We start from the raw sequence: 13,829 nt of genomic DNA, 5'->3' as shown, positions 1-13,829 counted from the left end.
GGTAGTATCAATGCTACTGTGACTATGCTAAGTTGTGCCATGCAGATACACACAGGTTGCCAGTCGCTGGTGTATGCTCCAGTGCTGGTACTTTTGGGGCTAGTGCTCAGTACTCTCACTTCATCGCTTTTATTGAGAAGAAATATTAATACACCTGCCTAGCATCGCCTAAGTAGTGTTGATTGTATGAAGAAATATCTTTGTTAAAGAAAAATTCAGCTCCAGTGGGACTGTTTGGAAAGTCTGTGAGCCTTACAGAACTTGAACTTCCTTTTTATCATGGCTTCAGTTCTTTTTCTCTCTCCTCTTATAATCACTTCTAAAGTCCCATGATTTAGTAAAGCCACAAGGCTTCCAGTGACCTTGTAAATCTTAGCCCATGCTGCTTTCTTGCTACGTTCATTTTTTTTTCTCTCCTAGATGAGCTGAGGAAATTGCAAGAGCAGATGAAGAAGTTACAAGAGCAGTTACAAATGACTGCAATTGGGCAGCCATCCAGCTCAGGCCCTCAGAAAAGAACTCTTGGTAATTACGTTATTTAAACACATTTCTCATGTGTCTGCATCCAAACTTGTGTTTGTAGTCAAGTCTTGCAGACAACTGTCTAGGCCATTAGGCAAAAGGTGTCAACTGGTGGAAGGGGGATGGTCTGGTTGAGAGAACACAGGTCTGGGTTCTGATCCTTGCTGCTACAAATTTCTTGAGTCACCTTGGGCGAGTCACTGAATCACTGACCTTCAGTTTCCCCATCTGTAAAATGGGGGTGATGCTCTTGAGGATGTTTTGTTGACTCATGTGCGTAAAGCTCTTTGAGGTCCTCTGGTGGAAGGTGCTACATTAGAGCCATTGTCGGTAGGCAGTGGGGAATTTCACACAATATACAGATCAGATTGCTTTGTGGTGTTACTGTGAGTGATACAGCTGGGTGGTGAATGTGGTAGGACTAACGGAAGAGGGTCAGATTAGGGGCCAGCAAAGTGTGTTGCCAGCACTCCAGCTTAATACAGCCCAATGGGTTCATTTGTCTCTGCTGCCTTGAGTCAATGGAGGATGAGCTGCTGGTTTCTCCCTAGCTGTTACATTTCAGATGCAAGTTTTAGGGGCTATATGGAAAGATTTCCACACTGATTCTGTATTTAATTTATACAAGGACGTGTTTAGTTTGGCGCAGTTATTAGCGTTTGTCCAGCCAATGAGGTCTCATAAATATTCTTTGTTTTTGTTGACCAGGTAAATCACCCATCCCCTTAAAGGAAAGAAAAACTCAGAAACTCAAGGAGTCACCCTGTTTCTCTGCTCAGCTCAACAGCCCTGCTTTATTGATAACCAAACGGGGAGCCCAGAAACCAAAACTTTCACCATCAGGTATAGTTCTTAGTAACTGGGTTCTGGTGCAGTTAAGCTGCCTTACCCCTGTAATGCTGTCTGGTAAATATTAGTTTGGACTCTCACCTGAGAATATGAGAGTTACACTGTTGATCTGAGGCACTGGCTTAGTCTCTCAAAGGAAACCGCATCGCTTGAGTCATTTACAGCTGAACAGGAGCTAGTCCTTGAGATTCTGCTACAGGGAACAATCTTGTATTTAGGCGGCAGGGTCAACTAGCTAAATAAGTCTTTTCCATCACTAACGTGGGTAATATGGTCTAGATTGGTGTCTCTTGTTAAGTTTAAGTTGCTGTATTTTTTAACTGAGAATATTGTTTTTCATTCATTATGCAGATTTTCCTATTTTTCCCCCATTATTTATAGAGAATAAAAGTCTTCCTCCAAGGCTGATATCAAGTTTGCCATCCCAACCTCTCAGATCTACCACTGGGAACAGGCCCAAGATGGCCATCAGAGACAAGACTCCTCAAGTGCAAGGGAGTTTCAGTGTGACTGATCAGCCAGTCTCTGTGGAAAACTTCTCTAGACTCAGATTAAGGTCAGTGACCCAAATCTGTTCTGGATGTCAAGGGAACATTCTCAAATAACAGGAGAGATGTGGTCCTTGTAATGGACTGTGATGTAGGAGGCACCTTAGGGAAATGCATTGTGAACGGGGATCTTGGGCTGTCAGACCGGGATGAAATTTCTGGCTGGCTGTATTTTATAAATAGCTTTCCCATCCCAGAATGAATATTCATTGATCAGGATGGAATGTTAATAGTCTAGTAGCAGCACTGGTTCATAGTTCAGTAATTGGACAGCAACATCTCTGTTGGCTTATTTACCATTTTTGTCCTCTTCTTCAGATGCTGGCCATGTTGTGAAGTGTCCCTAGCCTCTGTTTGCCAGAAGCTGGGAATGGACGACAGGGGATGGATCACTTGATGATTACCTGTTCTGTTCATTCCCTCTGAAGCACCTGGCATTGGCGACTGTCGGAAGACAGGATACTGGGCTAGGTGGACCATTGGTCTGACCCAGTACGGCCATTCTTATGTTCTGTTCTCACTTAGTCAATTTTTAACAATGTAACGGTCATTTTATTAGATATTGTGACAGAAGCAGTTCTGATCACACTATATTCAGAGGTGGTGGGGAGGCAAGGGAGACATGATGGAGCCTGATCCTGCTCCAGTTAAAATGAATGGGTGTCTTGCTATGGACTTCAGTGTGAGCAGGAGAGGGACCTCAGGAGCTGACCTCATATTTTCAATACTTCTTGTGACCACACAAGCTCTCTTGTTACTTGAAATGGCTGGTCCTCATTGGAAAGAGTGGTGAATTTCAAACTCTCACTCATGCTTCAGCAGCAATATTGTTCAGTCCTTGCTGAAATGAATAGAATTAACCACAGATACAGGTTGAACTTGCTATGTTGGTATTTGGACTCAACTACATACATGGTTGGTCAGCAACCTTCAAATATTTGTATATGTTTAACACCAGTAACTGAAAGGAATTGTTTCGGGTGATCTAAGGTTGTACAACTCGGAGGAACGGGCTGAAATCAGGCACAGAGTATACTTTTCATTGACATCTATTAGACTGTGGAGTAATCTATCAGGGGGAATGCTGGATTCTTTAAGAATGAACAAAGCACTATATACTATACTCCCAGGAAAAATCCTGCAATGATGGTGATTGGGGATGGGCTGGAGGATCTAACAGGTCTCTTGATGTAATTTCATGAATTTAAAAGCTATTGTAAATGCTTTTGGTCACCTTCCAGTGTTGGTGCTAATGTTACTGGGCTCTCTTAATATGCTGTTTTTCTTATTGTAGAAAACCCCGTGTGTCATCAGTGGAAATGGACAGGAAAATGGCTGGACGGAAGCTGATCAGATTGTCTCAGCTACAAGACAAACTGGCCAGGGAAAATCTGGAGGAAACAGACTGGGTAACATTTGGAGTCATAATAAAGAAAATCACCCCTCAGAGCTCAAATAATGTAAGCAGTTTAATTTATTCTCAATGAAATAAGGGTAATTTCACTGACAGGCTAATTAGGTTTTGCACACTTCATCAGCCAACTCCGTATTCTTGTTCTTAATTAAAGCAAGCTACAATGTTAAATGTGAATATTCTAGCTAGTTTAGGTTCATGCAGTGCTGCTAGTGTCTATCCAATTTGCACTACTATGAAGGGCACCAGTATGAGAACCTAGATGCAGGGCATAAGATTGTTGCTGACACGATGATGTATAAATCTGCTCATTCTGTTGTGTTACATGCATTCTGTGGGATTTTTTCATCTTTATTATGTCTTATTTTGTTATGAATTGCTGAATTCATTAGTTTTGGATCCCAGAAGAGTGGCTATCTCTGTTAAAGCAGAAGTCACAATATTGAATGGCACCACAATAAATAAATTAAAAAACAATCAAACTTCATTCTGTGCATTCTTTATCCTCCAAATTTCAGTGACTTGGTGCTGCAGTCCCAAAAGGCGAATTGATCTGCTATCTCATGGAATCATGAGATAGAAAAGATCTATTAGGTCGCTTAGTTGTTTTCCCTTCCAATGAAGCATTGTTGCCTGTTGTTAGGCTTGGCAGAATTCAATTTTTATTTATAATTTTGACAGCTATCAATGTTTATTTTTAAGCATTTTTTAAATATTTTTATCAATTTAAATTTTCACAGTTGCAGGAAATTACAGAGGGGACAAACTAACTATTTAATGACAGTAGATGCTGAGATTAAAAAACTTAAAGGTTTATAACTGGTTAAATACAAAGTGTCAACATCCCATGTCAAAATATACAAAGTACACATCCTTAAATCAAACTACAAATTTCTCAAGCAGAATATTTCTTTCTTTGCCTTTTTGTAAATTTCAGTTATTATCCTTGGAAATATTGTTTGTTGGTTTGTGCATAAGGTGAAATAAATGTTGACATTTACTGATTAAAAATTAAAGTCTTTCAAGCATGCCTATCGTACTCTGACTAGGGTTTTGCTCAGTCTTCTTCTAAAAGTGCCAAGTCATGGGACTTTCCTTGTGGTCATTCTGAAGGCTAATATTGTGTCCAGCAGAAGTGTAATGGTTAGATAGGGAGCTGTACACTAGGTCTGTGTTCTAGTTCCAACTATGTGGTCTTGGGCAGAACACTGCCTCAATTTCATCATCTGTAAAATGGGGTTAACACATACTGTACAGGGCTATTGTGGATTAATGAGAATCTGTGCAAAGTGCTCTATAGCTATTAAGTACTGGTAACTGGAGCAAGAACAGTGGTCACAATGACTTCTTTTACAATTACCTTTGTAAGTAAATAATGTTGTCACAGTATTCCCTGGTTCCTTGGCCTATGCTAAATATAGAGAACGAAGACAAAAAAGTAACGAGTTTTGTGCATATCGTTGTGAGCCTGGGCAATATCAATGGTTTTCTTATTAACATCTAAAGGGAAAACAAATGTCTGTTCCAGGGCAAAACTTTCAGTATCTGGCGGCTGAACGACCTGCAGGATCTGAACAGCTGTGTCTCATTGTTTTTGTTTGGTGATGTCCACAAAGAACACTGGAAAACAGACCAAGGCATGGTCATTGGGCTGCTCAATGCTAATCCCATGAAACCTAAAGAGGGCTCGGATGAGGTAAGCAGTTTTTTTCCCTCTTGGACACACACCTTTATTTGGGCTCTTGCAGGGAAATGTTTCAAAACACTTTGCCCAACTGATGTTACAATTCACAGTGCTCTCAGGGAAAAGTGCCGGGAAATTCATTCATATCCCACCCTGCAATGCATTCTGTAAAAGGCCTCCAATCTTACCATGGGGAATCAGTACTGACAGCTCCTTGTCTTGTTTCCCTTGAACTTTGAGCATATAAGCCTGGGATTTCCTTTTCCTCACCTGACAATAAACAGATGACATGTTAAGAGGTTCTCTCATTGTTCCTCTCCCTTTCCTTTCCTTTCCTTTCCCCAGTCTGTGCAGAAGGCTTGGAGCTTTTACCCGCTGTCACGGACATGCATCCTGATGCAGCTTGAATCGGGGGCACCGCTGAACCTCCTTACTCTTGTGGTTTGGGCTGACCTCCAAATAGGCTTCTGCTGATGATAATCTCTCCAGATCATGTTGTCACCCCACACGACAGCAGGTGGCGCCCTGCACCCAACTCAGTCACATGAATATTCTGCCTGAGCCACTCATGCACCCACCATAGAGTCAGGTGACAACCGAAACCTCCTCAGATCCCAAGCTGGTCATTACCCAGGACTGCACCCCGAGATAATACCATTTTGGGCTGGACAAAGATTTGTTCAGCATAAGCTCCTTTTGTGTGAGGAAGGCATGCATCAGCTTCTGTTAATTTGAGCTGACTGCCTGAACACTTCACTCAAAAACCACACTGATAGAACATTAAACAGCTTTATTAACTACAGAAAAACAGATTTGAAGTGGTTATTAGTTGTAAACTTAAAGAGACTAGCAACAGTTACCAAAGAAATAAAAAGAAGAACATGATCTACATTCTAACAGGGTTTGAATCCCTAAATGTCTCGCTCTGAGAGATGGTACAGGCAGGCTACAGATCTTCAATTCACTGGCAGAGTCTGCTTTCCCTGCCTGGGGTCCCCTCCCCAGTCCAGAGTTCTTTGTCTTTCAGCCAGTTCTTCAGGTGTCGAGCTGCGGGGGAGTGAAGCCATGTGATGATGTCACTCCCCTTGTTTTATAATCTGTTCCAATTTACTGGAACAATCTTGTGACCTGAAGGGTCATCCTCATTGTTCAGTCAGTATACCATTGTCTACATGCTCCTCTCTGTGATGCTCCACTGTAAACAATCCCTGGTAGTGGAATCTATCCTTGAATGGGTGAGAAGATCCATCAAGGCTGTCTGGCCACTTCAGGTTGTGCCTGAAAGGCTGTTTGTGGGAGTTTGCCACCTTGCAACATGTTACAGTAGCATTTTCAGCAATGTTTTATAACTTCACATACGCTGGTAGCACATACAATCCAACAAGACATTGATGTTCAGCAGACGAAGGCTTTTAAAATAATACCACACAAGGCATACCTTGTATTGAGCATCTTGTAATTACATGACGTTGGTGATATATGGGGTTTCTGGGTTTGTTGTTCTCAGACACAGCATGTCACACCCACCCTTTTCCATCAGGGCCACCATTTTTCAGTAATTCTCCCTGTATATGATCTATGGGCATATAGTGGTATTTGACCCCTTGTCACGATGACTGCCAAACTCCACTGAGACCAGCGCAGCTATGTATCAGCTTCTGAAGAAGACCTATACCCCTTCTGGTACAGGCTATGGCTTGAGCTGCGGTGGACAGTGGACTAGTCTGAGCCCTCTGTGTACAGTGGGCTAGACTGGCTGGGATGATTTAATTGGGGTTGACCCTGCTTTGAGCAGGGGGTTGGAGCAGATGACCTCCTGAGGTCCCTTCCAACCCTAATATTCTATAATTCTATGAAATCTTTTAGTTAAAGTGAACTGTGAAAGGTGCCAACTTCCAGCACTGTCATCTGAAGCCCTCTGTTTATCCACAGAATACATACAGCATGCTCCATGGCGATGCAGACTAGACACACCAAAATAGCTAAGCTCTGTTCCAAGGATGACCATGTTCAGGGCTGAGCAGGTATTCGGTCTCTGTGGAGACTGCCAGCAGCCGGGCCACTCGATGGTGGCTTTTGTCCTGTGAACACATGTTCATTAGAAATAGGACTGAGACCACCTACTGGCTCCTAATCCATCAGATTGCTATCTGGTGGTAAATTACATGTGTTCACTACCAGCCTACATAGGAGGTGAACCAAGCAATGACCTGGAGGTCAAGGGCTCTATTTCATTACCATCCCATGACCGTCCAGCCCCTCCAGATGTCTGTTTAGTGAGCCTTGTGTTTACTCTTTGTGCTGTTTCCTTTTAGATGTGTTTATCTGTTGATCACCCCCAGAAGATCTTACTTTTGGGTGAAGCTCTGGACCTGGGAACCTGCAAAGCTAGGAAGAAGAATGGCGACCCATGTACACAGATTGTTAACCTGGTTTGTATCTGTTAGCTCAGTGGCAAACTAGAGACTGTTATTACTGTGGGTCATTGATGAAGGAAAACCTGGCTGGTGCCTTTGAGCCACTGCTCTGATTCTGTGCACCATTATTGGGTCGTAACTTATAACTAATGTGTGAGTCATTAGTTGTGTTGATGGACAGGCCTTCACCCTCATGACCCCTTGTGGCCTGAGGGTGCTCTGCAGGTGGCCTGCCTCAGTTTCCCCATTTTTCAGGGCTCTCTCAATCAAATTACTAAAACAAACTCTTCTCAAGCCCAGCAACACTCCTCCCTGAGACTGAATTTATTAACAAAGCAGCATATTCATAATACAATTTCTCAAATCTCCATCAAATCTTGACTCCTCGTCTTCCCACTCTAGTTTCCACTGGAGTCTGACTTGGTAGTAGTTCATCCAGCTGAGAGATCAGACAGACAAGGGGACGAGCAAAGAGGGGTATCATCCCAATAGCAGGGGTGATCAGAGCACAGCCAACAGGTATAGAGTAGAAGGAAAAGAGGTGGTGACTTAACCTTGAGAGATACCAGCAGAGTGGGGCAGAAGTTGGAAGTGGGGTAGAAGATGGAGATTTGGAGATGTAGGACGTTTGGAGATGTAGGAGGTCAGCAATTGTATAAGATATTTGCAACAACATTGGAACCTGTTTACACGTCAGCACCTGGAGACATGGGTGTGCAGCATCCTAAACGTCAGCTGCACCAATAAACATCTAGTGCCAGCAATAATGAGCCACGGGGATGGACATTTTCTGGCAGCTAAACTGGCTGGAGGAGTTGACTTGTTGCTAGCAGGCACAACATGCCTGATCTACTAGTTATTGCTACTAGAAACCCCGTATGCAGAACTATGTAGAGAATGGCTTCATTTCGGTTTTAATGGGAAGTCAATGAACACCATGTTTGGAAGGTGATGTTCACAGTATTGATCTCTCCCTACAGACCGATGAGGACAGTCTCTGATTTTCATTGCTATTCTTCCCTGGGTTTATATTGAAACCTGTCTATAAACTTCTTTAAATGGCTGTGGGAAAGATCTCATTTTTAGTCTTGCTTTTCCTTCATGTTTGTGCCTGTAAAGAGACTCTGTACATTGGAAGGTCATGACCACATACATACTGATGACTCAAGTGTCTGTGAGGTCAAACCTGGGATCTGCAGACTTCGCATATGTAAGACATTAGTGTTTGGGATCTTGTCTCCCTTTAGTGTCTGGTCCTTGCATTAGAGCAGCCTTCAACCCACAGTGGTAGAGGCCTGTGCGTGTGTTGGCCAAGTTCAATTCTTGCTGGTGACCCATGATGTCTCTGTGACCACAGCTTAGTTACAAAATGATATTATTGTTTTTCTCAAGAGGAAGATTGCGTATCAATCACCAGTTAGTCTTCAACAACAGGGCTGCCTTATTTCTTTCCTTCAGAATGACTGTGAATATTGCCAGTACCACGTGCAATCCCAGTATAAGAGGCTCAGCTCGAAGCGGGCAGATTTGCAGTCTACCTTCTCCAGTGGCCGGGCTCCAAAAAGGATAGGTCGGAAAAACCCCAGCTTGAAGGAGAGGCTGTGTCAGGACGGGTTTTACTATGGAGGTGTTTCTTCAGCAGCCTACGCAGCCTCAGTGTAAGAGAAACTGCTTAATTTCCTTGCCGCCCTCGGCTCCTTGACAGAATTCCCTCCCTGACTATGTATAACTGTGCCTGAAGTTACCTTTAAAGAGACCAACATTCCCTTGGGTTAACTAAATTAGCCAAACGGGAATCAAACTGCTCTGAAGCTTGCACCACGTTTTGCAGTGAATCTGCCTGGCCACCCAAGGTAAGCAGAGTCAGTGCTTGGATGGAGAACATGTTTCTGTCCTGGAGGTGGCGTGTTGGTGAGTTGGTGTATGATATGCTTACCTCCGACTCTGCGTTGTGAGGCTGGGGGTACCGTGCTGCTCTCTTTCGAATGAGCCATAAAACTTAAGCACTGTACACTTTTACAGGTCCCCTGGCACCTTTAACCACCGTGTCCTGGCCAAATTCTATCCTGGGTAATTACATTCTGATGACATATCCCTGGATCTTGTGTTTTTTCACATCCTAACCTAAATGATACAATGTGGCTGTGCATTATCAAATAGCTATTCCGCCCCATCTGTGAGGTGACTAGTCAGTGAACTGTCTGTATGTGATTGCTACTTCACATGGGCTCTGAGACTTAATAGGACTCATTCCAAATCCCAGTGAAGTCAGCAGTGGAAAGACTCCCATTGACTTGAGTGGAAGCTGGATCATGCCCAATGCTCACAAATCACTTCTAGGATTCTCCTAACACCACTACCTGATTACCCTCATTAAATGCCGTGTGTGGCCATATATAGCAATCTCGCCAGTCTTTTTCTGGAGCTAATATTAATCAGGTTTCATCAAAGTCTCTGTGATCTCAATAATCAGGTTTCATCAAAGTCTCTGTGTCTCAATACTCGAAAAATGCATATCTAAATCTGGGCAGAAAGTCTTTGTGATACAAAAGATTGCAGCACAGTGCCCCTACTTAACAGAAATATTGTCAAGGAAGTAGCAGCTCAGGGTGAATGATGGGTAATTGGAGCATTTTAGAGTTGCTGAACTAGTACTCAAACTCCAGCACTGCTCCTCGCCCTTTGCCGTGTCACGTCTCTGAGCAGCACTCACTTTTTGTGGGGTTTTGTCTCTATAGTGCAGCAGCTGCAGCCCCTAAGAAGAAGATACAAACCACGCTCTCGAATCTGGTCGTAAAAGGAACCGATGCGATTGTACAGGAAACGAGAGCGAAAATGGGTAACTTTCTTTTTTCCCATCACATGCTTTCAGCCCGGTGTGTGACGTGTCTGTGGAGACCAGGATGTGTAAGCTAGCTTAGAATCGCTGGGAAATTCATTAGTTACAAAGATGGCCAGTCTCAATTCATTGTATCACAGCTGCAGGGAAAAAGCTGCATACCGAATATTCAGCTCTCTTCAAAATTCCCTCTAATCAGAGTATGCCCAGTACCTCCCTTTTATGATACAACCTCCCTCATGCACATAACTCTGGAATAGAAAATTACTGGCCAAAGTCTGGAACATGCTCCATTCAGTCCGTGGCCAGCCTGAAAAAGTTACTGCTAGACTGAGGGAGCAGTGGCAGTTCTGAGATCTCCCACTGTGAATCACTGGGCTGAAAACAAATGACTTGAACCGTTGGAAATAGGGTGTTCAAGATTTCTGTGGACATTGAGTATACCCTGAAGAGAGAGGCATGCTGGAGTGGTCCCAGCACAGTCCTAGATGGTGGGGACCTCAGAGTGCTAATCCTGGCTCTGATACACTTCTTCTATGGCATCGAGCAAGTCACTTAACTTCTCTGCCTTCATTTCCCTTTCTGTAAATAGGATAAGACTTGTTGGCATCACAGGGGAGAGAGGAAGGCTGGCCTAGTGGTTAGGACACTAGTGTGGAACTTGGGGAACTTGGTTTGATTGCCTGCTCCAGCTGGTGTCTGTCTGTCTGGACAAGTCACTTAGTATTTTTTTGCTTCAGTTCCCCCTTTGTAAAACAGGGATAACACCACTTCCATACCTCGCAGGCTGGTGTGAGGATAAAGACGTTAAAGATAGTTAAGTGTGCAGATACTGGAGTAACAGGGCCATCTAAATACTGAAGATAGGCAGGTGGGGTGTTGGGAAGTAGTGTGTGAACTCCATTAAGATGAGAGCACTATGTGAGCGTTGAATATTAGGTTTCATAGCAATCCTCTTGTTAGAAATGTTCGCTGCATTAAGTCTGAGTGCTGATGCCAGACCTATGTCTCCCTTCCTGATCCTGAGTCTGTTGGTTTTTTTGTGCGCTGCTCCAGGTATTGCGAGGAGAACTATGCCATGTTCTGATGAGTTCAAAGAATTGTTGGCAATGCCAACCTTTGGAGCACGAAACCTCTGCAAACACTTGGCCAAAGCAGATACAGCAGGTATGTCCAGGTACTTCCGTGACGCTCCCCTTTGCAGACCGTTGGCCCATTGCATGTAAGTGTCAGTGTCTGTATATTTATTTCAGATGCTGGAGGGAAGCTAGGACCTGCCTTCCAGTCTATCTCCGCTTCAGCACTGATCAAACAACAGAGGCAGCAAATGCTGGAAGCTAGAAAAAAGCGATCAGAAGATATACAGAGGCGGTAAAACACTTTAGCATCTACTGATGTTTTACAGGCAGACTGTCCTTGTAGGATGGGAGAGTTTAAAGCTTTATAAAACCTAAAGGAATGTCATGATGTTTATTTCAATGAGCAGCCAAATACCCCAGCATTGTGCCTGACAACCAGAAAGGATAATAAAGGGAAAATGTTAGAGCAGGAGGCTGGGAACCATGACTCCTGGGATCTGTTCCCTACTCTGTCACTGACTCACTTACCTCACAGGGTTGCTCTGAGCCTTCATGTTTGCGAAGTGGTTTGACCTCGGATTAAAAGGAAACTGATCAGCCTAACTGGTCTGTTATTGAACAATGGCTTATAAGGTGTCTTCTAAATTCAGCTGTACTGTTTTCATGCGTTTCTATTTGCCGGGCTGACTAAACTTCAATGTCTTTGTCCTCTTTAAGGTTTCTTCAGAATGCAGCTAAAGCCAATAGCCCAGCTTTACCATCCTTCTCTGGGCTGCGCTCTCCAACCCCAGGGGCTGAATTTCCCAAAGCTGCAAAAATGGCAACCCCTCAAGTACCCAGACTGGGTACAGGCTGCTCTGAGGGTGATGACGTCCTCTTCTTCGATGGTTCTCCACCTCCAGCACCAAAACTGAACGGTTTAGCGGAAGCTAAAAAGGTGACCATCCCTTTGAACTGATGGACTTTGAGCTCCTGACATGGGGGATGTTGCAACATGCAGCCTTGACTCCCGAGATGAATCTGTTGTGCCCCCATTGTAAACTTCTAATTCCCATTAGCTGTTAGTGTCCAAGACACATGCCACTAGTTTGTCGTTAGTAAGTATTCAAAGCAGTAGGATATCTACTAAAGAAAATCTCTGCTATGCAGATGACTGCCATTGGGATCTGGAGTCTCACCTCTTGCTAGTTCCAAGTCAGTCCTGAGTGAGCTATTACTGACTGTTTGCCTGAGAGAAATGATTTAGTCTCAGGGTGTGTCTACACAGCCGGCGGCATTGTCAGCAGTGCAGGATTGATTCTGCGGGATCGATTGAACGGCAGCGGAGACCCGCTCAATCGAACCTGGAAGTTGACGCCGTTAATCCACCCCTGCAAGAAGAGTAACGCTGCGTCGACTGGAGGGCATTTCCCATCTGTGCAGCACAGTGGGGACGTGGCGATAAGTAGAAGTTAGGAAGTCGACGGGAGATACGCAAGCTACTCTACATAGCTTGCGTATCTCCCATCGACTGCTGCCGAAATCCACCGGCAGTGTAGACTAAGCCTCAGTCTAATTCCTAAGGCACAAGTGTCAGCATCACGGGCACCCTTGCTGGCAGTCTCAGCAAATGCCAAGGCTGAGTGGGCATGGACTGGATACTTCTTACTCCTAGGTCCACTCCAGGTCAGGATTGAGATCCACTGCTTTGCGTAGGGGGAGCTTGCTCCGCTAAGGGCTTCATTGTGCTTGATCGTCAGTCTGGCATGTCACACTGTGAAATTGACTTTGAGAAAGAAGTTTAGAATCACAAACCTGCTGCACTTTAGATTCCTTCTGTATGAAGGTGGGATTTTCCTTCCGCAAGTGGCCATTCTTTGGAGGATTCTTTGAAGGAGATGTATTTGTGTGTTTCTAGGGCAGCACACAGCAGGGTTTCAAAACGTCAGCACCAGAAAACAAGCTCAGTGCATGTACCAGGATGGGGTGCATAGGCATATTCACATTACGGGCCAAAGGCTTTCACTGAAAACTCATGTCATACACTGCTAGAGTAAATTCTTTTTTGCCCTGGTTTCTGAGACAAACGTGGGAGATCAGTAGATGCACAGAAAGCAAGAGTTCTCCCAACTCTGTTTACTAAAGCCTGTTTTGTTTTCCATTTTGTGAGAGGTTTTGAATGTTAAGCTCCTCAGAAATGTTATAAAAATATCACTTTGGATCAGTTTATTAAACATAACTCCTTAGTGGCTGAGTCCTTTGCCTCAGTCTGTTAACATCCTAGTGAAATCATTGAAGTGCTAGGGTGTACCTTGTATAGTCAGTCAGAGAATAGGTACATCTTCTGGGATGATTTAGCTGAGCTGGGATGATTTAGCTGAGTTAGTCCTGCTTTGAGCCGGGGAGAGTTGGACTAGATGACCTCCTGAGGTCCCTTCCAACTCTAATCTTCTATGATTCTATGATCTTTCCTTTGCAGAGGTTTAATTTCTTGTCTG

The 13,829-nt window shown here is 44.0% G+C and overlaps 1 protein-coding gene across 1 annotated transcript in view; it reads left to right on the top strand.

Annotated features, from left to right (window-relative positions):
• Positions 1 to 13,829, top strand: part of MCM10 (minichromosome maintenance 10 replication initiation factor) — a 30,792-nt gene that overhangs the window by 5,727 nt on the left and 11,236 nt on the right. Inside the window, exons 4-14 of the mRNA XM_067537296.1 lie at positions 421 to 525; positions 1,231 to 1,365; positions 1,753 to 1,927; positions 3,214 to 3,379; positions 4,862 to 5,029; positions 7,333 to 7,449; positions 8,893 to 9,092; positions 10,173 to 10,273; positions 11,330 to 11,440; positions 11,527 to 11,644; positions 12,070 to 12,289. Coding sequence (XP_067393397.1) covers positions 421 to 525; positions 1,231 to 1,365; positions 1,753 to 1,927; positions 3,214 to 3,379; positions 4,862 to 5,029; positions 7,333 to 7,449; positions 8,893 to 9,092; positions 10,173 to 10,273; positions 11,330 to 11,440; positions 11,527 to 11,644; positions 12,070 to 12,289 — 1,616 coding nt within the window. The remainder of the gene's footprint in view (positions 1 to 420; positions 526 to 1,230; positions 1,366 to 1,752; positions 1,928 to 3,213; positions 3,380 to 4,861; positions 5,030 to 7,332; positions 7,450 to 8,892; positions 9,093 to 10,172; positions 10,274 to 11,329; positions 11,441 to 11,526; positions 11,645 to 12,069; positions 12,290 to 13,829) is intronic.

The sequence above is a fragment of the Emydura macquarii genome, unplaced genomic scaffold, assembly GCF_026122565.2.
Source record: "Emydura macquarii macquarii isolate MOO-44397 ecotype Brisbane River unplaced genomic scaffold, CSIRO-AGI_Emac_v2 contig_3720, whole genome shotgun sequence".
Taxonomy (NCBI): domain Eukaryota; kingdom Metazoa; phylum Chordata; order Testudines; family Chelidae; genus Emydura; species Emydura macquarii.
Note: the sequence above shows the minus strand (reverse complement) of the source record. Positions and strands in the feature narration are given on the sequence as shown.